The sequence below is a fragment of the Panulirus ornatus genome, chromosome 5, assembly GCF_036320965.1.
Source record: "Panulirus ornatus isolate Po-2019 chromosome 5, ASM3632096v1, whole genome shotgun sequence".
Classification (NCBI taxonomy): domain Eukaryota; kingdom Metazoa; phylum Arthropoda; class Malacostraca; order Decapoda; family Palinuridae; genus Panulirus; species Panulirus ornatus.
Genome location: NC_092228.1, coordinates 3,144,299 through 3,170,622, shown reverse-complemented (window position 1 = coordinate 3,170,622; position 26,324 = coordinate 3,144,299). Strand labels below are relative to the sequence as shown.

Genomic DNA, 26,324 nt, shown 5'->3' with positions numbered 1-26,324 from the left:
AAGCAAGCATGAATATGTACATGTGTATATATGTATGTGTATGTATATGTGTATATGTTGATATGTATGTTGATATGTATATGTGTGTGTGTGGACGTTTATGTATATATATATATGCATACGAGTGGATGGGCCATTCTTTATCTGTTTCCTGGCACTAGCTTGCTGATGTGGGAAACAACTATTAAGTATGATAATAATAATGTAATTACCTATAATGCCTGTTCTCTTTGGGAACACCCTCAAGGGGTTGGCCACAGTACGAAAGTCTCCATAAATACTGACCTTCAGTGCTACTTTTTAGCTTTTAGTGCCTTTCTCTAAATAGGCCATTGGCAGAGGGATACTCTAGCACAGTGTTTTCAGAGGCTCTTACTAACTACTTGTACCTATTGTGTCTACCTAATATTCTTGCCTGATCCATAAACAGATTAAAAATCTCATCCATAAACAGATGAAACAACCATAGTGACATCACAAACCCATGCTGCATATATATGTATTCACATAGTTTATCGCTTTCTATTCATGTTCATATACTGTTTTTCTAGTTTTGTTTGTAAGAAGTTGCTTAGAATGGCTAAGCATATTTTTTGTCTTGGTTTCATTTGTACTAGTAACTAACACTTTTACCTGTGTATATTTTTCTTCTTTATTTCTGTCGGCTCTCCTATTGTGAAAAATTGTTTTTTTCCTTGGATGCCCCATTTACTAATGATCTCATGACTTTCCCTTGAGTATTTCCGTTGATTTAATTAATGTAGAAACTAAGACAAATTGATTTTCTTGTGTCCCATATTAATGTTTTGTTACTCAGTGAGATCATTTTTTGATTGACCATTATCTGCTGGATTGTAGATTGGCTGATGCAGAACTTTCCAACTTGCCATGATTGTGGTATAATTCTTCACATTTCATAGACACTCCTTGTTTGCATATACTGGTACTGTTTCTTCCTATACCCACCCAAACTCTCCTCACATCCACTTCTTTAGTTATTTTGTCTTTAATTTCTCACCCTATTCATAGTGTTTATTCATACTTATTTACCATTTCCTGGATCAGTGAGGTAGTCATGAACAGATGACAGCCTTAGGAGAAAATCTTCAGTGGGTCCTCCTTATCTGCTGACTCCTGAAAGAAAGAAGAAATTACATACATGTAAAGTTTTTGTCTTGTGTAATGTTTCCCAAATATATATATTTTTTTACAGATTCTATTATAGGTACTGCCTTATTAGCATAAAATCACTCATTGCCTTTAACATAACATACATGTAATCTAAGCCAGTTTAATTTAGAAAATATGCATTTATGTAATCAATTTTCAGGAGGAGAGTTGGGACGGTTCAAGCAACTCAGGGACAAAGGATTTCCCATGTGCTGCTATTTTTCAGGCCATATCAGCTCTCTTCCCTGATAAGGGTTCACCTGAAGAACTTAAGGAAAAGTAAGATATAATGTTATGTTTAGATTGTTTATTGTTCTGGCTTTCATGGACATTATCTGTGCTTCTTCATGAAAGAAGTAGGATAGATGTAGAACAGAGGGATGGAGAAAGAGGAGAATGGGAAGAGTTTAAGGTGAGATGAGAGATAAGAAGAGAAGATGAGAGAATGGGAGAGAGAGAGAGAGGGGGAGAGAAAGGGCAGAAGAGAGTGGAAGAAAGAGAGAAATTATGAGTTACTTAGTAATTATGCTAATGACCTTTTCCTACAATTGATAATTTCCCTTTTTTTTTGCATGGAAGCTTTAGGAACAGATGAACAATTGGTCTTACTTGGATACAGCCAGTCTCTAATGGTCATCTGCAATGTATGAAAACCAGAGTCTGCCATCCACATCTAAGTCCCACAGACATCTCTGTGATTTCCCTCCATTCCTTCATATTCTTGGTTCAGCCCATCAGTAGTAGCTTACCCTCACATATCACAATGCCATAATTCTTTATGGCAAACATATGCTTTTCACCCTCCAGAATATACAGGACCTGATATCTTAAAGCCTCCTCTGTTCCATCCATTTGGTGAATGATGCATACCCGTATAGCATTATCAGAATGCAAGTAAATTTTTTTTCATTATTGTTGCTTCAGAATGCCAGGTTGTAAAGTGTCAATTTAGGAATCTGGGCTTGCACAGTATATCACATATTTGGCTTTGGAAGAAATATAAGCATAGGTCTGTATTTTCCAAGGCTAAAGTGTGGACTTCTTTCTGTGTGAGTCATGAGGTGCTTAAGAGTAGAGGCAGAATCGTAAACTCTTATGTTGTCAGGTAAGAGACTGAGCTTGGCACTGTCACTTGCAGACTTTGTAAATACTTATCTTTTTCACATAGCCTTCTCACATCCTTGTTTTCAGCTCTGTTTATCTTTCGAATTCCAGCTATACTACACAAGGTGTCCATTTTTATTCGTCTTATTTTTGTCCTTTTCCGATCTTAAAATACTTGAGTTTCACATTTGTACATCAGAATTAGGACAAGTACTCCTTATCATGCAGCCTTGTTATCTTGCTTACATTACAAGTAAACTTTTCCCTTCACCAAACCTTTCCCTGTGCATCCAGTTTTTCTCCTTTACTGCTTTTTGCATCTGTTTTCTCACAATATTAAACAGGATGATATTCAGCAATATATGTGACAAGTCTAATTATCTTATTTGATTTGATTTAGCTTTATGATTATCTTAATGATAAATCAAATAGAGCCTTAGAAAATGATGATGGACGGACTCAGATAAGGAAGTAGAGCTGAAAGCCTCTTTAGAAAAGGCTAAAGAAGTCTTTGAAACAATCATTAAGTTAATGGAATCAAAAGAAAATTTTTTTCACACTTGATTGCTGTTTCCCACATCAGTGAGGTATCACCAGGAAACAGACAAAGAAAGACACATCCACTCACATACTCATATTTATACTTATATGCACAAACATGTACTTATACCTATATATACATACATTCATATACATATACATACTCATGTGCATATATATACTCATGTATATATTCATACTTGCTCACATTCATTCATTCCCAACGCCACCCTGCTCCAAAGTTTTTTTTTTTTTTTTTTTTTTTTTTTTTTTTTTTTTTTTTTATACTTTGTCGCTGTCTCCCGAGTTTGCGAGGTAGCGCAAGGAAACAGACGAAAGAAATGGCCCAACCCCCCCCCCCCCATACACATGTACATACACACGTCCACCTACACAGCTTTCCATGGTTTACCCCAGACGCTTCACATGCCTTGATTCAATCCACTGACAGCACGTCAACCCCTGTATACCACATGACTCCAATTCACTCTATTCCTTGCCCTCCTTTCACCCTCCTGCATGTTCAGGCCCCGATCACACAAAATCTTTTTCACTCCATCTTTCCACCTCCAATTTGGTCTCCTCTTCTCTCGTTCCCTCCACCGTCCGACACATATATCCTCTCGGTGTCATCTCTCTCACCTCATTCTGCCTCCATGTGTGCCCAATACCATTTCAAAACACCTCTTCTGCTCTCTCAACCACGCGCTTTTTATTCCACACATCTCTCTTACCCCTTACCGTTACTTACTCGATCAAACCACCTCACACCACACATTGTCCTCAAACATCTCATTTTTTCCACACATCCATCTCCGCGCACATCTCTATCCATAGCCCACCGCCTCGCAACCATACAACATTGTGGAACCACTATTTCCCCTCAAACATAACCCATTTTCCGCTTTCTGAGATAATGGTTCTCAGACTTCCACACATTTTTTCAAGGCTCCCAAAATTTTTCGCCCCCGTCCCCCCCCCTTCCGCTTCCATGGTTCCATCCGCTGACAGATCCACTCCCAGATATCTAAAACACTTCACTTCCTCCAGTTTTTCTCCATTCAAACTCACCTCCCAATTGACTTGACCCTCACCCCTACTGTACCTAATAACCTTGCTCTTATTCACATTTACTCTCAACTTTCTTCTTCCACACACTTTACCAAACTCAGTCACCAGCTTCTGCAGTTTCTCACATGAATCAGCCACCAGCGCTGTATCATCAGCGAACAACAACTGACTCACTTCCCAAGCTCTCTCATCCCCAACAGACTTCATACTTGCCCCTCTTTCCAGGACTCTTGCATTTACCTCCCTTACAACCCCATCCATAAACAAATTAAACAACCATGGAGACATCACACACCCCTGCCGCAAACCTACATTCACTGAGAACCAATCACTTTCCTCTCTTCCTACACGTACACATGCCTTACATCCTCGATAAAAACTTTTCACTGCTTCTAACAACTTGCCTCCCACACCATATATTCTTAATACCTTCCACAGAGCATCTCTATCAACTCTATCATATGCCTTCTCCAGATCCATAAATGCTACATACAAATCCAAAGTAAACAGCACAAATGCATGAAAGAAAAGAAAGGAGATATCATATTAACATATACATCCCCCTCCCACCCCTCAGACACACACACACACACACACACACACACACACACACACACACACACACACGATCACCGCTTGCTGTGCAAGCAAAATAGCGCCAGGAAGCAGACAGAGGTTGCATCCACTCACATCCATACATGAGTTGTCGTGTGTAATGCACCAAAACCACAGCTCCCTATCCACAGCCGGGCCCCATGGACCTTTCCATGGTTTATCCTGGATGTCTCACATGTCTTGGTTGAGTCCATTGACTGAATGTGCTTCAGAAGAATGTTTTTTTTACTTAATTGCTGTTTCCCCGCTTCAGCAAGGTAGCGCCAGGAGACAGATGAAGAATGGCCCATCCACTCATCTACACATTTATGTACATAAATGCCCATACATGCACATATACATACACATACATATCACCACACATAAACACAGACATATACATATATACACATGTACATATTCATACTCGCTTGCCTTCATCCATTCCCGGCACTACCCTCCCCACAGGAAACAGCTTCGCTACCCCCTGCTTCAGCGAGGTAACGCTAGGAAAGTAGACAAAAAAGGCCACATTCATTCACACTCACTCTCTATCTATCATGTGCAGTGCACCGAAACCACAGCTCCCTGTCCACATCCAGGCCCCACACACACACACACACACACACACACACACACACACACACACACACAGTTCCACTCAACAAATATAATAGGTCAATACAATTTATACTTCCACTTCATAAGTCTTCAGAGACTTTCTCAAAAGCAGCTGACTTTGACTGAAGTGTTTATTGAACATGAGAATGCAGCACCACCTGATCCTTCTTGTTCTTCAAGCAATCTGTAGAGAAAGGATCCTTTTCCATTACCCTTAGAAATAATAGTACTTGGCAATTCTTTTGATAATGCATATGATGCTAGTCAGGCCCCTTAGCATCTATATGTGCCCTTTTTTTATCTGAGTGGTAATGCACTCCAGTTCCTGTTAATAATGTGTGAGCACATAAGAGGTACTACTGCACCTTTTTAAGTGAGTACATGTTGCTGAAACAAGCTGTTTTCTTTTAGTAAAATTATGGTAAAAGGTAATTGTTTTGCATTCTTCTGGAGTCAGTCATATCTGGATTCTTCTAGTAATGGATGGTCTTCAAATCCAAGGTGATTGGGTATAATTTTGTTTATTGTACAATTCTTATGGAAATTTACAACAAATTTCTAAACTTATCAACAAGTCATATCTTTTTGATTCACATGATTTTACACACTAAAATTCCTTCTCTTTCAAAAACTGAAGTTTTTCTTATAGCAACTTACAGCTCTCTCCTACACACACACATACACAACCAAAGTGACCCCCCTTTTTTTTTCAGCATAAAATAAGTTTAGTAACTTCCATTGTATTTCATCATAATGCAGCAGTACACACCAACTTGCCCTAGTATCATCTCAATGCTTTGTACATGAAAAACATTTTTTTCTAATCAGTCATTCATGCCACCATTATCATACATGAATTACTATTTTCAAAAACTCTCACTAGCATTCTGAAGTGTTGTGTAAGCATTATAAAGTCATAATTTTGGGGAGGGTTCCCTCTGTACTTTACTTTTCTAAATCAGAGAATGCTGTATATTTTTCCATCTTTTTTTCTAGAACTTTTTCACAATTATTCTGTATGCAGAAATCTGGCCAACATCCTCATTTCTTCCAAAACCCATATTTTTCTTTATCTTTAAGGGCTTTACTAATTCATTTATTATGATGATCAGTTACTATCCCACCTTGTGAATTATGCTAAAGAGATTTTATTGCTCTGTAAATCATGCTGTCACTTTTACTCTGCATACCTTCATGCAAGGGAACATTTGTTGCTTTGTCTAGTTGTCAGGCACGTGACCACTTTCCTGTTTCCATGCATAGTATCCAGATACATTCAACAAGTCAACATCCCATTAACAACTCTGTATACCCCCAGATTTATGTTGAATGTTTGATAATGTTGGCTATGAACATTTGATATGAATTGTCTTCCATGTATAAAGTAGGATTCCACATTTAAAACATTTTAGGTTTACATTTTGATCAAACTTTATGCATTGGAGTGGCTGTTTGAGGCAAAGGTAGGTGTAGTTTCAGGAAATTTTTCTAATTTTTTTTTAGAGTGGACATAAGGCATGTGAATTAGATGTTAAGTAATGTAAGGTATTTCAAGGTAAAATGGAATAGGTGGTGGTAAGATGCAGCATGACTATATTTTAGTACTTCACGGACTCAACAACTTGGTTATACAGTCATTTATGACCCATTGAGGAATGTGTAGGAAGACCACCAATGTTTTAGAATGATTGATTTGTTTACTCATTGTGAAACAGTTTAAAATCTGTGCTTGGGTATCCATTGTATGCTTTAAGTATTTATTTGATATTTTTTCAGATACATAGAACTGACTGATCCAACAGCTCTTCCACCAGAATGTACTCCAAACATTGATGGTCCTAATGCAGAGAGTGTTCCACAGGAACAGACAATGCATTCCTTTCACACACTCTTCTGCAGGCGATGCTTCAAATATGACTGCTTTCTACACCGTGAGTTTCATTCTTTTAATTTTTGCCTTGAAGCATTTAGGATGTTAACTGAAGAAAGCAGAAAAGATTTTCATGAGAACTAGTGATACATGAAAATTGGATATGACATCCTTGGGATAGATTATTCATTATATTTGTTCTACAAAGACTCCAGAAAATTTAAGCACAGTATAGAATGCAGGTAATTGAGAAGGATACCTTAACAGTTGAAGCAGATCTAGGGGCTTAGATATAGTAGTTCTGTGGGAGATCTGATAAGATTCATGATTATAGTAAAAAGATATCCTTGAAATGACAAAATATGTTTACATAAAGAATGTCTAAAAGGGCATATTTTGCAGATGAGATGGAACTCATATAGAAGGGGAATATTTATTTATTTTATTTATTTTGCTTTGTCGCTGTCTCCCGCATTAGCGAGGTAGTACAAGGAAACAGATGAAAGAATGGCCCAACCCACCCACATACACATGTATATACATACACGTCCACACATGTAAGTATACGTACCTATACATCTCAATGTACATATATATATATATACACACAGACATATACATATATACACATGTACATAATTCATACGGTCTACCTTTATTTATTCCCATCGCCACCCCGCCACACATGGAATAACAACCCCCTCATGTGTGCGAGGTAGCGCTAGGAAAAGACAACAAAGGCCCCATTCGTTCACACTCAGTCTCTAGCTGTCATGTAATAATGCACCGAAACCACAGCTCCCTTTCCACATCCAAGCCCCACAGAACTTTCCATGGTTTACCCCAGACGCTTCACATGCCCTGGTTCAATCCATTGACAGCACGTCGACCCGGTATACCACATCGTTCCAATTCACTTTATTCCTTGCACGCCTTTCACCCTCCTGCATGTTCAGGCCCCGATCACTCAAAATCTTTTTCACTCCATCTTTCCACCTCCAGTTAGGTCTCCCACTTCTCCTCATTCCCTCCACCTCTGACATATATCCTCTTGGTCAATCTTTCCTCACTCATTCTCTCCATGTAACCAAACCATTTCAAAACACCCTCTTCTGCTCTCTCAACCACACTCTTTTTATTTCCACACATCTCTCTCACCCTTATATTACTTACTTGATCAAACCACATCACACCACATATTGTCCTTAAACATCTCATTTCCAGCACATCCACCATCCTCTGCACAACCCTATCCATAGCCCACGCCTCGCAGCCATACAACATTGTTGGAACCACTATTCCTTCAAACATACCCATTTTTGCTTTCCGAGATAATGTTCTCGATTTCCAAACTTTCTTCAAGGCTCCCAGAATTTTCACCCCCTCCCCCACCCTATGATTCACTTTCGCATCCATGGTTCCATCCGCTGCCAGATCCACTCCCAGATATCTAAAACACTTTACTTCCTCCAGTTTTTCTCCATTCAGACTTACCTCCCAGTTGACTTGACCCTCAACCCTACTGTACCCAATAACCTTGCTCTTATTCAGATCAAAAGTAAGGTGATAGGAGAGTGAAATATTAGAGTGGAAGGTTGAAAAGGGAAGTAAAGTGAAGAGAGAGGTGAAAGGACAGAGAGGAGAAAAAGGTATGGACAGGAATGAGAGAGGGGTTTACTCATACATGATGAAATTTATGTTGGGTAGGGGTAGCAGAGAGAGAGAGAGAGAGAGAGAGAGAGGTTGTGAAAGAGAGGAGTGAGATGGATTAGGAATAAAGTACCTGTATGCCTACCTACAGTAAAATAAGGCAAGGCTGAGCTGGAGTGAGGACTCTGGAGGCTCTTAACAGTGATTGATTAGTTATCCTGTCACAGTTGTTATCCCTGCTCCTTACCTATTACAGTTTAGAATTCACAGGAAAACATGACTTTTCTCATGCCAATGGAATGAAGCTGTTAAAGGGACAGTGCAGTATATCAGACTTTCCATATGGAATATCTGCAGTTACCATAAATGTGTGATATAGTCTGGGAGTAAATGCTGATAGATTTTGGCATTGTGAATAGATGATCATGATTAACTCTTTAGTCTTGGTTTCATTTCCTGTTAAACATGGCATTAGAGTAGCTATTGCTTTGCCCCTTTAACACTAACAGATATTGTTCTTTTCAAACAGTTTTTTGATATGCCCCTGGGCAGCTGCCCAGTTTACCCAGCCCTAAATATGGCCATGTGGCAGAGCTTGCATTTAGAGCTTTCCTCACATACTGCTTGCATATTGTTGTTATCTGCTGCTAACATCATTGCAAATTCAGTTTTTAGGCTAATCTAGGACCAATTTATCGAGGTTTCTATTAAAAGATTTTCCTCATTTATAGGTTTCTTACTTTGCTGGGCAGAACACTGAATATTTTTCCATCTTTTTTTGTTAGGCTACTTGTTTGTTATTAGCTTTCTATTTCCCATAGTGAAAATTTTCATAACCACTCTTTATTTCTATACCTTACTTGTTAGTACAGTGTTGTTTTTCAGTGTGGTATGCAAATTCCAGCTTTTCAGATGTGATTGTTTGAAGGTCTTTTACTTTTTCTTCATGTCCAGTTTCTTTTCTCCTTAGCACTTTGTAAGCTGCAACTCTTGTATTGTTAATCTTACCAAACCAAGTTGTTCAGAGTTTCACTAAATTTCATCATATATTTTGTTGCCCATGTTCAGAGTTTCCTTCACTAAATTTCATCAAGTTTTTGATTGCCCATGTTGAAATCATGCACATTATCTTTTTATCTAATCCTCTTACTCACCTTGATGTCATCTCTAAAATATATCACTGTACTGTTCTTCGCTTCTTTGTATAAGTCAGACACCATAATTACGTACATCTTTGCAACCAACACAGTTCCTTGTGTTACCTCAGACTGTACTCGTCTTCAGCAGACATAGTTCTCTTTTGTTCCTGCTGTGAATTTAATTTCATTAAAAAAGTGATCCATTGTAATAGCTTTCCTTTATGTTCTATTTTTCTGTTTTGTCTCCCAGAATTCTGTTGTTTACTATGAGCAGGGAAAAAATGCAATTGAGTGGGAGATGTATAAAAGAAAGAGACAGGAGGTCAAGAGAAAGGTGCAAGAGGTGAAAAAAAGGGCAAATGAGAGTTGGGGTGAGAGAGTATCATTAAATTTTAGGGAGAATAAAAAGATGTTCTGGAAGGAGGTAAATAAAGTGCGTAAGACAAGGGAGCAAATGGGAACTTCAGTGAAGGGCGCAAATGGGGAGGTGATAACAAGTAGTGGTGATGTGAGAAGGAGATGGAGTGAGTATTTTGAAGGTTTGTTGAATGTGTTTGATGATAGAGTGGCAGATATAGGGTGTTTTGGTCGAGGTGGTGTGCAAAGTGAGAGGGTTAGGGAAAATGATTTAGTAAACAGAGAAGAGGTAGTGAAAGCTTTGCGGAAGATGAAAGCCGGCAAGGCAGCAGGTTTGGATGGTATTGCAGTGGAATTTATTAAAAAAGGGGGTGACTGTATTGTTGACTGGTTGGTAAGGTTATTTAATGTATGTATGACTCATGGTGAGGTGCTTGAGGATTGGCGGAATGCGTGCATAGTGCCATTGTACAAAGGCAAAGGGGATAAGAGTGAGTGCTCAAATTACAGAGGTATAAGTTTGTTGAGTATTCCTGGTAAATTATATGGGAGGGTATTGATTGAGAGGGTGAAGGCATGTACAGAGCATCAGATTGGGGAAGAGCAGTGTGGTTTCAGAAGTGGTAGAGGATGTGTGGATCAGGTGTTTGCTTTGAAGAATGTATGTGAGAAATACTTAGAAAAGCAAATGGATTTGTATATAGCATTTATGGATCTGGAGAAGGCATATGATAGAGTTGATAGAGATGCTCTGTGGAAGGTATTAAGAATATATGGTGTGGGAGGCAAGTTGTTAGAAGCAGTGAAAAGTTTTTATCGAGGATGTAAGGCATGTGTACGTGTAGGAAGAGAGGAAAGTGATTGGTTCTCAGTGAATGTAGGTTTGCGGCAGGGGTGTGTGATGTCTCCATGGTTGTTTAATTTCTTTATGGATGGGGTTGTTAGGGAGGTAAATGCAAGAGTTTTGGAAAGAGGGGCAAGTATGAAGTCTGTTGGGGATGAGAGAGCTTGGGAAGTGAGTCAGTTGTTGTTCGCTGATGATACAGCGCTGGTGGCTGATTCATGTGAGAAACTACAGAAGCTGGTGACTGAGTTTGGTAAAGTGTGTGGAAGAAGAAAGTTAAGAGTAAATGTGAATAAGAGCAAGGTTAATTATTAGGTACAGTAGGGTTGAGGGTCAAGTCAATTGGGAGGTGAGTTTGAATGGAGAAAAACTGGAGGAAGTGAAGTGTTTTAGATATCTTGGAGTGGATCTGGCAGCGGATGGAACCATGGAAGCGGAAGTGGATCATAGGGTGGGGGAGGGGGCGAAAATTCTGGGGGCCTTGAAGAATGTGTGGAAGTCGAGAACATTATCTCGGAAAGCAAAAATGGGTATGTTTGAAGGAATAGTGGTTCCAACAATGTTGTATGGTTGCGAGGCGTGGGCTATGGATAGAGTTATGCGCAGGAGGATGGATGTGCTGGAAATGAGATGTTTGAGGACAATGTGTGGTGTGAGGTGGTTTGATCGAGTGAGTAACGTAAGGGCAAGAGAGATGTGTGGAAATAAAAAGAGCGTGGTTGAGAGAGCAGAAGAGGGTGTTTTGAAGTGGTTTGGGCACATGGAGAGAATGAGTGAGGAAAGATTGACCAAGAGGATATATGTGTCGGAGGTGGAGGGAACGAGGAGAAGAGGGAGACCAAATTGGAGGTGGAAAGATGGAGTGAAAAAGATTTTGTGTGATCGGGGCCTGAACATGCCGGAGGGTGAAAGGAGGGCAAGGAATAGAGTGAATTGGAGCGATGTTGTATACCGGGGTTGACGTGCTGTCAGTGGATTGAATCAAGGCATGTGAAGCGTCTGGGGTAAACCATGGAAAGCTGTGTAGGTATGTATATTTGCGTGTGTGGACGTATGTATATACATGTGTATGGGGGGGGTTGGGCCATTTCTTTCGTCTGTTTCCTTGCGCTACCTCGCAAACGCGGGAGACAGCGACAAAGTATAATATAAAAAATAAATATAAACTTTGAGCAATGTCTCAGCAGTAGCAAGAAAATCATTGTCTGCTGTTGCTCCTTACCCTATTGTTTCATGAGAGAAGTATGGTTGAGAGTTGATTAAGGTGTTGAGATGGTTTGGATTTATGGAGAGGATAATTGAAGAGAGACAAGAGGATATACCTGTCAAAAGTAGAGGGAGCAAGTGGGAGGGGTAGACTGAAAAGATGGATGGATGGAGTGAGAGAAGCATTTAGATATGAGGGCCTGAATATGCAGGAGGATGAGAGGCATGCATGGGATAGAGAGCATTTGAGTGATGTGGTATCCATGGGGCAGTGTTGTCATTAGGCTGAACCAAGGCATGTGAAGTGGTCAGGGGAAATGATGGAACAGTCTCTTCAGCTTGGGTATAGATATGAGGCTCTGGCTTTGGTGTATTGTATGAGGCAGATAGAATGTAGATGTGAGCAAATGAAGCCTTTTGTTGTCTCTTCTTGTGTCTGTCTTGCTAGTGTGGGAAATGGCAGACAGATATGGATAAAGATATGCTATTGTGTGCTAGCAGCTGCACTTTTGTGCTCTTGCATGGTGCAAATCTTTGGGGGCCTTCATTGATAAACTTATTCTAAATGTTTCATTGCATGCTTCTTAGATATATTGCTTGGGCAGATATTATGATCATCCTTTGTGTATTGATGACACATTGGCCATTTTTGTGGACTTCAGCTGTACTGTTATTGTTTATGCTGAACACGACAGTAATATCATTGGTTTTGTATTTGTTTTTTTGTGTGTTTAGGAAGATAGCTACTATTCCCTATGAGTGTAGAGCACACTTATGATGCTGTTCTAGTTGATTATTCCTTCCAGCATCCAAGAAATAAAAAGTCTGTTCTTTTTCTGTGCAGTAAACGTTTATATATTTCTTTGTAATGAGCTGATGATTGGGTTTGCATGTTTTTCCTGGTACAGATAAATGCTTTCCTCTGTTTATTTAGCTGTTCTTGATCAGATGTTTTATTTTTTTATTTATTTTTTTTTTTTTTTTTTTTTTTTTTATACTTTGTCGCCGTCTCCCGCGCCTGCGAGGTAGCGCAAGATGTTTTATTATATGTCCTTTAACTCTTGAAAAACTTCATTACATGCGAAGCTTAGTGGTCTGTACTGTTTAAGTATTAGTGTAGTCCTCCTTTGTGTATTGGTATTACATATGTCATTATTTATGATCGTCTGTAAATTTGCTTTCATCTAGGGCTTTTCTCAGCAACAGCATCATTGATTTTGCTGTTGATGACTTTTTCTTCTTGAGGAATACAGCTTGGGTTTCATTTGGTCCCAAAGCTGAATTACTGGGGTTGTCACATAGGTTGTAGCTCAGTCCAGTATATCATTTTTAATTTTCAGTTATATTTCTGCCCAGTTCATGATCACATCTTTCTTGTTAGAAATCCATCTTGTTGCTTGCTCAAGTGTTTTTTTCAGCTACTTATCTATTCACTGTGTTTGTATTTTTCAACATTCAGAACAGGATAACACATTTAGAATCTTCCTGTATTTTATAGTTGTGACTGTAATCTCACATAAGCGTCAAAAACTGATTAGCACAAATTTATATCGTACACATGCCGTTTTTAAATGACAGGTTTTTCTCCTCCAAAATTTTCAAATACTTTGCCTCATCTCCTCTTTTTCCTTTTTTATCTATCTATCTATGTTTCTGATGCCTGTTCCCAACTGGAACTTCCTCAAGGGGGTGCCACAGCAATAGTTTCCATAACGTGAACCTCAGTGCAGCTTCCTATCCTTTAGTGCCTCACCCTTAACAGGCTACTGGCAGAGAACAAGTGCCTCACCCTTAATAGGCCACTGGCAGAGGACAAGTCTAGCATATTGTTTTCCTTTCATTATCCTCTTTATATTTTAATTAAAGCCCGGCCTTGATGTGGACTATTTTTCCATGGCTGGAGCCTCCAGCTTAAAAAACAAAATATATCATGTATCTGACTTATCCATAACACAATAAAAACAAAAATAATATATTATGTCTCTGACTTATCCATAACACACTGTTGTCCATCTAACTTCATTCTGTATATATCCCTTTTCATTTATTTGCTGATATATTCATTTATAATTAATCTATCCCAAGGATGAAACAGCCAACCATATCATGTATTTATGTGCAGACTGCAGTCTTAAAGAATATAATGTCATGCAACTTTTGTTTAGAAAGTTATTCTATATAAAACCTGAAGTTTGAGCTTTCTGTTGTGTGTATTATTTATATGTTATAAAAATCTGTAGTCAGATTAGTTTTTTGACATATAATATTATTGTGTTGAAGGCTATGGTATGTGATTTAAGTAATATGTATGTTAAAGACTGTCTTGTGTATTTTAAGATATCTAGTGTGTGTGTTTATGATTTGATTATTAAAGTATACATGTGGTGTGACTCGTGTGTTATTTTTAAAATATGTTTTGGGAATGGAAAACTGTGGTGTGTGTTACGAATTTTGATGTGTGTTTGTAGATGCAGTATGTTATAAGTGAGTTTTTATGTTGCTGGTATATGTGTTTTAAGTATATTACATGATCATGATGTGTGTATGTTTTTGTATTTGATGTTTGCTGAAGTTTACTGGATGTATTTTTGTATGTGATTGTTAGTATCTGGTGTGTATGTTTATAAGTATCTTATGTGTGTTAAGGCCTGTTGTTTGTTGACTAAGCCTTTGGTATGTGTGTGTAGGAAAGGCTTAAGTCTATGTGTATATTATGTGTGACATGGTGTGTATTGTCAGAAGTAAGTTGGTTATGGGTTTAGTGTTGTATCAGGTAATCAGTTTGATCAAGTTTGTTGTGAGAGCTTGTGTGGCCCATGGTGAGTATGAAGTGTGTTATGAGTAATCTGAAGTTTCATTTGTGTACATTACGATCTGTAATGGGCTAAGTCTTTGTTATGTTGATGAAATGTAGGTTGATGGATGACACCTACCAATGAGTACTAACAAAAGTATTTTGCCAGATGCAGGGCAAGTGCATAGCACTCACCTTGTATTTTGCTTGTTTCACTGTACTCAGTATGATACTGTTGCAAGAAAATAGGTTCCTGTGAGGCAGAGCCAGACCACTTAGTAGTGTACAGTACTTTATGATTGTTTTGAGAGTGCTTTAAAATAAACAAAGAAGAGAAGTGTGTGAGTTGTGATTAAAGACATTTTTTTTTTTTTTTTTTTGCTTTGTCGCTGTCTCCCGCGTTCGCGAGGTAGCGCAAGGAAACAGACGAAAGAAATGGCCCAACCCACCCCCATACACATGTATATACATACGTCCACACACGCAAATATACATACCTACACAGCTTTCCATGGTTTACCCCAGACACATGCCTTGATTCAATCCACTGACAGCACGTCAACCCCGGTATACCACATCGCTCCAATTCACTCTATTCCTTGCCCTCCTTTCACCCTCCTGCATGTTCAGGCCCCGATCACACAAAATCTTTTTCGCTCCATCTTTCCACCTCCAATTTGGTCTCCCTCTTCTCCTCGTTCCCTCCACCTCAGACACATATATCCTCTTGGTCAATCTTTCCTCACTCATTCTCTCCATGTGCCCAAACCATTTCAAAACACCCTCTTCTGCTCTCTCAACCACGCTCTTTTTATTTCCACACATCTCTCTTACCCTTACGTTACTTACTCGATCAAACCACCTCACACCACACATTGTCCTCAAACATCTCATTTCCAGCACATCCATCCTCCTGCGCACAACTCTATCCATAGCCCACGCCTCGCAACCATACAACATTGTTGGAACCACTATTTCTTCAAACATACCCATTTTTGCTTTCCGAGATAATGTTCTCGACTTCCACACATTCTTCAAGGCTCCCAGAATTTTCGCCCCCTCCCCCACCCTGTGATCCACTTCCGCTTCCATGGTTCCATCCGCTGCCAGATCCACTCCCAGATATCTAAAACACTTCACTTCCTCCAGTTTTTCTCCATTCAAACTCACCTCCCAATTGACTTGACCCTCAACCCTACTGTACCTAATAACCTTGCTCTTATTCACATTTACTCTTAACTTTCTTCTTTCACACACTTTACCAAACTCAGTCACCAGGTTCTGCAGTTTCTCACATGAATCAGCCACCAGCGCTGTATCATCAGCGAACAACAACTGACTCACTTCCCAAGCTCTCTCATCCCCAACAGACTTCATACTTGCCCCTCTTTCCAAAACTCTTGCATTCACCTCCCTAACAACCCCATCCATAAACAAATTAAACAACCATGGAGACATCACACACCCCTGCCGCAAACCTACATTCACTGAGAACCAATCACTTTCCTCTCTTCCTACACGTACACATGCCTTACATCCTCGATAAAAACTTTTCACTGCTTCTAACAACTTTCCTCCCACACCATATATTCTTAATACCTTCCACAGAGCATCTCTATCAACTCTCTTATATGCCTTCTCCAGATCCATAAATGCTACATACAAATCCATTTGCTTTTCTAAGTATTTCCCACATACATTTTTCAAAGCAAACACCTGATCCACACATCCTCTACCACTTCTGAAACCACATTGTACCAAGGATCGTAGAGGTTAAAGGCAAATAGCATATTGAATTCAAAATCATGGATTGTAACTGAAGTTTGGGAAGAAACAACAGGTCGAATTTTGAATGTATCCGTAGAATTCCTTTGATTGATGATGGGGAAATTGAGTAAGAGGTAGACAGTGTGGTGTAATTAAGAGACGAGAAGTTACGTCACATAAATGAGATGCTTATCAAGTGAGACTTTAATAGTGAGGAATCAGTAATAATACTCACAGACTCTGAATGGAGATAAGGAGCAGAGAACAAGACAAATCAATTCTATAAAATACTAAAAAGAGGGTAGGTGAAGAATTAGAAAGGAATATGAGTACTTAATTTCATGAAAGCACAGAAGTGTATGAGAAAAGTGATGCAAGGTGGAAGATTAGCTAAGTGAGGATAAGAATAAGAGATGTGAAAAGTATATTGCTCTTAGATCCAGAGGGTGTGTGTAGTAGATTGAAGGGTATTGAATGTTAAGGCTTATGAGAGGACATTTAAAGGCACTAGCACTATAGAGAAGATTACAAGTCACAGACACCTGAAGAACATGAAAAACTTTACAAACATTCAACAAAAATTTGTAATGAATACGATTCGATGATTGTGGGACTCTGGCAGCTTAGCAAGGGAATTCTCTTTCTACTAGCTTCTAGTGTAGGCTTTCCCTAAATTTCTTGATAGTGAAAGTAAAACAGTTGGTGTTATCTATTTAGGTTTTCATGAAGCATTTGATAAAAATTTAAAACTGAGGTTACTCATATGGTATAGATGGGGTTTCGTTGATGGTTAGGCATTTGGTTTCCTGGCTTAAACAAAGAGTAGTGATTTAGGTTCAAGCCTCAGAATATTCAGACATGATATGTAGTGTGCCACAGGGCTCAGTCTTGGGACCATTTTTTTTTTCTTAAATGTTATGATCATGATAATGGACTGCATTGTACAATATCAAAATTTGCAGATGATGCTCAACTGGGAAATGAATCCAGTTCAGAAAATGAACATATGCAGCTTCAAACTGCCATAGACAAACTGATAGAGTGGCTTAACTTTAGGAAAATGAATTTTAACATAGATAGATGCAAAGCTTCCATATTGGCAGGAAAAAAAAGAGAGGGCATGTTTCAGTATGAATTTCGTTGAGTTGCAAAAAGTTAACGAGGAAAAAGATTTAGGTGTAATGATTTCTGGTGACCTAAAGCAATTCAAGCAGTGCACTGAAACAGTGAAAAGGGTGATTTTTTTTTTTTTTTATATATATATATATATATAGAGAGGACTTTTGAATTTAAGTCAAGGGAAATTATCTTCTCTCTCTGCAAATCATTGGTGTGTCTGCACCTTGTACATTGTGTTCAGGCTTGGTCATCCAACTTAAAAAGAGATCAACAGATTGGAGAGAGTACCTTGATGAGCTGCCAAGATGATTCTCGGGCTGAGGAATAAATCCTTTGAGAGGTGGCTAAACAATTTAGATTTCGTTAGCTTTGAAAAATGATGGTTAAAAGGAGATCTTATAAGATATTCAAAATTACCAAAGGCTTTGATGGTCTTAATCTGTCAAGTTTCTTAAAGCTAGATGAATCTGATTTCCTTCTTGGCAATGGTTATAAACTCACGGGCAAATGTTTAACCTCAAATTTGGAAAAGTATTTTTCTTCAACAAGATTGTGAACGTACAGAGTGATTTAACAATTGAATTAGTGGAAATAGTATCATGCATACATTTAAGAATAGACTTAATGATAAATGTTTTGTTTCAAGTTCAAAACTGATATGATTTGCACCTCATTGTTTACATGAAAAATTTTCAGGATTTTCTGAATCATCTGTATGCTTTCATACTCTTACCACACTAACATATACATTTCATATTCTTCCACTTTCACAAACATGAACCATGAAAGGACCCAATGGTCTTTTGATCTTTGATTTTCTTTGCATTCATTTGTATTCCTTTATAAGTATGTGAGTTTAGAGAATGGAGTAGGTAAGCATGCTATGATTTTATGGAAGCAAATATGTTGTATCAAAAAGGTGTAGGTAGCACAGGTTTGGAAATGGATATCTTATGTTGTTGTATCAAAAAGGTGTAGGTAGCACAGGTTTGGAAATGGATATCTTATGGTGAGTTTGTAGGTTCAGATAAAGAGGGTTAGAAATGTGGGTGTTTGAATGAGGAAGATTCAAAATATTAGGGGTAATGTGCTTATAAGTTTGGGCATGTAGTATGGATGTAAATGATAAGGATGAAAGAGAGAGAGTTTATGAGTATGACAGAGGAGGAAGAGGAGATGGGAGATTAGGGTGAGTTAGGATGATAGCCTTAGGCATATGTTGTTTTGATGGATGTTTGGAGAATTTGTTTTGGCCACCTTGCCAAAGAATGTGGGATGTCATGTAGATGTACTGATATTTATATGTTTCTTTGTTGTATGCTTTACTCTGTGTTTTTGAGGTACTTGAATGCATAGAGTGAGTTGTAGTCTGTGATGTTTGTGTTTATATGTGTATTAAAGAATGAGTTCATAAGTAAATGACCAGTGTATGTTAAAATTCCCAGCTTCCAGGTGTTGGTGTGTTTCTCAGAATGTATGAGGGGAGATGATGTATGCATTAAAGTCTGGGGAATGTTAATTTATGTTTTTAATTGTTAGTTCTGGGTGTTTGCTTATATCTTCTATTTTGCAGTATATTTTTATATTTGTGTTTGAATATGTTAGGATAATTTACTAATTTTTAGTATGTAATTCTCATGTATATTTGAGATTTATGTGTACCTTTGTGAGATTAGTGGATGGTTATGCAAGCCCTGTATGAGTTCACAAAATATTTTCCCTGAAGAGGTTGATGTGTGCTTTATTCATTTAATGATTGGTGTGAGTGGTTGGTTGTGTTGTTATATCAACATATGTCATATGGATGTGGACTTTTAGGGTTTGAGAATGAAGTTGTATGTGTGTGTGTAATGAAAATATATGAATTTTTTCTTTTTTTCATTTTTTGAAAGTTGATGAGATTCTGTTTTCATTTTAATTTCTTCTAAAATGACTGCTATTTTGCTTTATGCATGAAGTTATGATGTAATGGTTGCTTCATTATGAGATGATGGTATTAGAAAGAGATGCAAGACTATGGTGGAAAGTGACATGGAATTGTGAGGGCTTTCCAGGAGTAAGTGAAATTTTTATTACTCTGAAATTGAAAATTCTAGATATCTGTATCGGCATTGATTGGAACCAGACGTATCTAAAGAGCAAAATTATGAATGCAAAGTCCATTGTGATGAATTATCGGAGCAAATAATAGAACTGTGCGGGACTCTTGGATAGCCTAAACAGAAATGGTGGTTGAATGCAAGACTCCATGAACAGTGAAAGCCGCGCGTCTGACATTGTAATCTTGCCCATTCGTGGGTTGAGAACCAATAGTCTGACAATATAATCTTCCCTACAGCCACCAAGGGAAGCACAGACGCCCCAGGTAAGGGAAAGCAAGTCTTCCCCGAGCGTCTTGCGGCCATCTTGCTAGCTGTCCTGTCATGGGGCCTGCTCCCCCTGCCCCCTGTAGGATTGTGGAAATACACTATTGTGTAACTTGGGGGCAGACCTAAACTGGGGCAAGCTTTATTTGGGTTATGGGCAGCTTGTTAGTTTTCCTACTGCTTATAAATAACAAATGGAAAGATGCTGTCTTCCATGCATGTTAGCTTCAAAGTTTGGCTCCCAGTTATTGTGCCTGCTGATCACCTCTGATCCCTGACTTGTATGGATGACCTATGACCTGTGTGAATGACCTCAAGAGTTTTGACTTGTGGAATGTGACACTTGTTGATTATTTCTAATGTTTGACTCTTGTATGTTGACCTTTTATCTTTGACACATGTCCTCTGTGGAAGCTCTTTGACATATAATTTTCTTGATCTTTGACTTTCGATCTACGTCGTTGACTTACGCTCTTTACTTGTGATGTGTGACAAGGACCAATAAACTGTTTTAGTGATTGCTGATTTGTGACATATGACCTCTATTGATTATTGTTAGTCTATGGCCTGTGACATGTTAACATGACATGACCTATGTATATTGCTTTAAACATATAACGTTGGTGGTTGGTGGTTTATCCCATGATGTATGATGACCTGGGACTTCTGACTTGCAACTTAAGACTTCTGACCCATTGTGTAAGATCTCTGGCCTAGATATTTAAGTTTCTGATAAAAGACCTCTTTCCATGTGATGTGGAACATACCATTTGTCTGTAACTATATGTGGCCCATAAGACTTATTCTGTGTCCTGTTACATATCATGTGGTGTGTGATGTTTCAATTAATCTTTAAATTAATCATGTCATTTGATGCATTATGTGGTCTTTAACATCACCTGTGGCTTGTGACTTTTGTCATCTGTATGACATGAACTGTAGCCAGGGATACATATCATGTGGTTTGTAACATATCTGTGGCCTTTGGCATAGGTTGTGTGGTTTTCATCGTGACCCATGGTATGCAACATCATAGGGTCAGTAATGTTGAGACCCATTGCCAGTGACAGATGTCACTTGATTTTGTGAACACATGCTGTGTGTGCTGTTACAATTGTCATGTCATCTGAAACATGACATCTGGCATTTAGTACATGACTTCTGGTCTATGACATCTTACTTTTCACCTGACAATGGATGCTGATTTAAAACCTGTGGAATGCAGTGCATTTCCTGTGACTTATCATGATCTTTGATCATTACCCTGACAGATGACCATGAAAAGGACACATTACCTCAGGCATGTAGCATATGACCTATGTCATGTAACCTACATAACCTTTGGTGTTGAACTTACATGTAGCATGGCAAACATGCCTTATGACGTGACTTGTGGTATGATACATTACCTATAACATATGACCTTTGGTTAGTAATATGACTTTTAGCCATTAATTCATGAATTATGACTAATAACATATGGGATACATAACCCCCTCATGTATAACATGTGACTTATGGCTTGTAGCATATATATGTGTCCTTTATTGTATCTATGATACTTTGTCTTCTGGTTGTAACATATAACACATGTTCTATAATTCTTGACTTTTGACGTGTCATATGACAAGTTACCAAAACATAAAATATAATTCATGACAAATAGGTCATCTTTATATTTGGCATTTCATAAATATTCCATTACCTGTAGCTTTTAGAATATGACATGTGATTCATTATGTATGGAGTATGATACATGACCTGTGGCTTGTAACATTTGACTTCTGATAGATAACATTGCCTCTGTTTTGTAACACCTGATGTGTGACTCATGACCTTTAGCCTTTGACATGTGATCTGTGGACCATGTCTTTTTTTTCTTTCCCACATAAGCTGTGGTACATAAATATGTGGTGTTTAACAGATATTTGGTGGCTTGTAATACATCAGGTGTGGCCTGTAACACATGAACCACTTGACCCCAGTAGCAAGTGATATGTTACACCTGACATACTATGTAACATATTTGATGCACAACATGTAGAATGTGACATATGACATGCTGCAGGTTCACACTTCCAACATAATGTATTGACAGAGTAGTGGAATGAGTTAAAAACTGAATAATTTAGTACAATGATTAGTAATATGTGGAGGTGTCTTCCATGATTTGCAACATCAGTATGGGAAATAGGATGAGCATATAGTGGAACTGGCTTGGCACCACTATCCACCTTATCCACCTTCATATCTGGAACCAGGTAAGTGATAACTCCAGTAAGGACTTTGGGAATGATTAGCCAGATGCAATGTGGCCTGAGCATCATTTCTGGGAGGAATGGAACTTATGAGAGTGCTAGATATATCTCAGCTATTTACTTTTCCATTATATGTAATTTCTACTGTATACATTTTCTTATATGGGGACTGAAGTGGATTAGCCAGATGCATTGTGGCCTGAGCATCAGCGCTGGGAAGAATGGAACTCATGAAAGTGCTAGATATACCTCAGCTATTTGATTTTACATCATATGAAATTTCTACAATATGCATTCTCTCATATGGGGACTGAAGTGGATTCAGTGGATGTGTTGTGGGGGAACCAAGCAACATACAGGATTTCCTTGGCAAAGTAGAAATCCTAAAAGTATATAGCAAATGAAAAATCTCAGAATAACAATTTTGAAGGTTTCCCATTTACAAGATTGATAGATGTGACTGAATATACCACTGCTGTTGATTTGAAGAGGGTGGAGAAATTAAGTGAGCTTGGGAAATAGGCTCATGTGAAAAGATCCTGTGAAAGGTTGAGTGTAGAATGGCAGAAAGTGAGAGTAAATGAAGCTGGGGTTTGTGGATGAGGAATGGGAGGTATTTAGTGAAGCAGTGCTGGCATGTGTAAGAGAAGTGGGTGACATGGAAGGTGGGAAGTGGACAGGTGAGAAAGAGTAGTGAGTCATGGAGTGATGAATTTAAGTTGCTATGGAAAGAGGGAGGGAATGAGGAGAAGTGGGAGACCAAATTGGAGGTGGAAGGATGGGGTGAAAAAGTTTTTGAGCAATTGGGGCCAGCCTGAACATACTGGAGGGTGAGAGGTGTGCAAGGAATAGAGTGAATTGGAATTGTGTGGTATGTGCATGGAAGGCAGCCAACGATCAGAGAGTTATACTACCACTGCTACCTACCTGGGTATCGGGAGGGTTAGTGACAGTTGTGTGGTGAACCAGCACTTTATTGGTTGTCAAGTTGCACTCCTCCAACTCAGATAGCTGTCTTTTCTTTCTGCTTCATTTGCATGTGGACTACTGGCATTCAGTTCCTTGCAACAGCACTGGACCAATCCCATCCAATCCACTTCTTAACTAGCCACCAACCCCCCAAAAAGAAGTAAAAACCTACCCCTTATTCACACTTTAGCAGCATCAGCTGACATAACCCTCCAACAAACACTGACAAAACATACACACTGAAATGGTATGACAAGTATTAAACAACCACCCTCTCAACTCAGTCTGGAACACCACCCCATCAGACACGTTCATCTATAGCTACGCTTTCCAGAAAGACATGAGTTACACTTTCCTGTGTACTCTTTGGACATCATCCATCTGTACAACACTACTAACACTGTTTTCACATATCCCAAGACCTTTCTGGTCCATTGTAGCTGCCGTAAACAAGATAAACAAGATACTGAGCACTTACTACTCAGTTGCCCTGCACTCTCTGCACATAGACACACACATCATCACGCTTTAAGACCTATGATCCTGACCAGCATGTGGCCAACATCCTGAGTGCTTTGGGGACCTCAAGAAGATAAGAGAGACTCCTGGGGCAGGAGTTAAATAAATGTATATATACATTTATAAGTAGTGCATAATAAATTCCCCCCTTCTTTTCCAATTACTCTCACAAATTCTTCAAAAACACCTAATCCATTCATCCTTTCACCACTCCTGGAGGTACTGTGCTCCTTGCCTTTCAAAGTCTCTGTGCATGTCACCATCCTCACAGTCACCACTTACATACATTACCCATGTATAATCAGCAGATTTATAACTCTGTTGTTTGAACATTCATTTTTGTCTCTCATGCTCTAATCAGGTAGTATACATGCATTTTACCATATTGTGGCATCTAGCACCTCAACTTGGGCCATACAAATGTTGAACAGCCTGTCTAACCAGTTGGTAAATCTATTACACCCTATCTTAAGAAATTCAATTGCTGTCCCTTCTACTCCCACTGCTTTCCCATACTTCATCTTATGCAAGGCTTTCACATCCTTTTTCTTTTTATCACAACACTTCCCCACTTTGCATGCTACTTTATCCCAGACTAGCTTTGGCCACCTACCTGTTATCTAAAACATTCTGAATCTTCAATTTTTTTTTTTTTTTTTTTCTTTGTCGCTGTCTCCTGCGTTTGCTAGGTAGCGCAAGGAAACAGACGAAAGAAATGGCCCAACCCACCCCTATACATATGTATATACATGCGTCCACACACGCAAATATACATACCTACACAGCTTTCTATGGTTTACCCCAGACGCTTCACATGCCCTGATTCAGTCCACTGACAGCCCGTCAACCCCGGTATACCACTTCGATCCAATTCACTCTATTCCTTGCTCTCCTTTCACCCTCCTGCATGTTCAGGCCCCGATCACACAAAATCTTTTCCACTCCATCTTTCTACCTCCAATTTGGTCTCCCACTTCTCCTCGTTCCCTCCACCTCCGACACATATATCCTCTTTGTCAATCTTTCCTCACTCATTCTCTCCATGTGCCCAAACCATTTCAAAACACCCTCTTCTGCTCTCTCAACCACGCTCTTTTTATTTCCACACGTCTCTCTTATCCTTACGTTACTTACTCGATCAAACCACCTCACACCACACATTGTCCTCAAACATCTCATTTCCAGCACATCCATCCTCCTGCGCACAACTCTATCCATAGCCCATGCCTCGCGACCATACAACATTGTTGGAACCACTATTCCTTCAAACATACCCATTTTTGCTTTCCGAGATAATGTTCTCGACTTCCACACATTCTTCAAGGCTCCCAGAATTTTCGCTCCCTCCCTCACCCTATGATCCACTTCCGCTTCCATGGTTCCATCCGCTGCCAGATCCACTCCCAGATATCTAAAACACTTTACTTCCTCCAGTTTTTCTCCATTCAAACTTACCTCCCAATTGACTTGACCCTCAACCCTACTGTAGCTAATAACCTTGCTCTTATTCACATTTACTCTTAACTTTCTTCTTTCACACACTTTACCAAACTCAGTCACCAGCTTCTGCAGTTTCTCACATGAATCAGCCATCAGCGCTGTATCATCAGCGAACAACAACTGACTCACTTCCCAAGCTCTCTCATCCCCAACAGACTTCATTCTTGCCTCTCTTTCCAAAACTCTTGCATTCACCTCCCTAACAACCCCATCCATAAACAAATTAAACAACCATGGAGACATCACACACCCCTGCCGCAAACCTACATTCACTGAGAACCAATCACTTTCCTCTCTTCCTACACGTACACATGCCTTACATCCTTGATAAAATTCTTCAAAATACTCGCCCCTTTTTCTTTCTCGCTTCTTCTTTTTTGCCTGTCACAACTCCATTGACTCCTCTCACTATTGCCTCCATCTTCTCTTTTGTTCTCCTCACACAATTCATCTTTCAAATAATTTTTTTCTCCATTAGTTCATAGATATTATCCCAACCTATTTCTCATATTTCCTCTTTCTTAGTTCTCCTACCTTTTTCTTTTACTCCTCCCACTCACTTTTATTTCTTCCCTGCTGATATTGTCCTTTATTTTATATATTTAACTTCTTTATTCTATGCCTCACTGACTTTTCTCACATTTCATTTTCTGTGTTCTGCATACTACACTCTTGACCTACCCATTCAAACACTTTCCATGAATTATATCCACTCCTCTTCTGTTCTCATACTTTTATTTTACTCTTCCTTATGCCAATCTTCACTCAGTTTCCTTTGGTATTTCAGCTCAAAGGCCTCCTGTATTGTCACCATTTTCTTCACACCTCACTTTCTCTTTTCCCAAACCCACCAAAAACTGTCACAC

At 38.9% G+C, this 26,324-nt stretch overlaps 1 protein-coding gene across 3 annotated transcripts in view; it reads left to right on the top strand.

Moving 5' to 3' along the window:
* The window catches only part of E(z) (histone-lysine N-methyltransferase E(z)), a 104,573-nt gene that overhangs the window by 13,912 nt on the left and 64,337 nt on the right, over positions 1–26,324 (top strand). For 2 of the 3 annotated variants that reach the window (XM_071659262.1, XM_071659270.1), the window contains 3 exons: positions 1,331–1,449; positions 6,877–7,031; positions 20,185–20,211. In XM_071659262.1, the coding sequence (XP_071515363.1) occupies positions 1,331–1,449; positions 6,877–7,031; positions 20,185–20,211 (301 nt within the window). The remainder of the gene's footprint in view (positions 1–1,330; positions 1,450–6,876; positions 7,032–20,184; positions 20,212–26,324) is intronic. The other variant, XM_071659277.1, reaches the window with a different exon arrangement.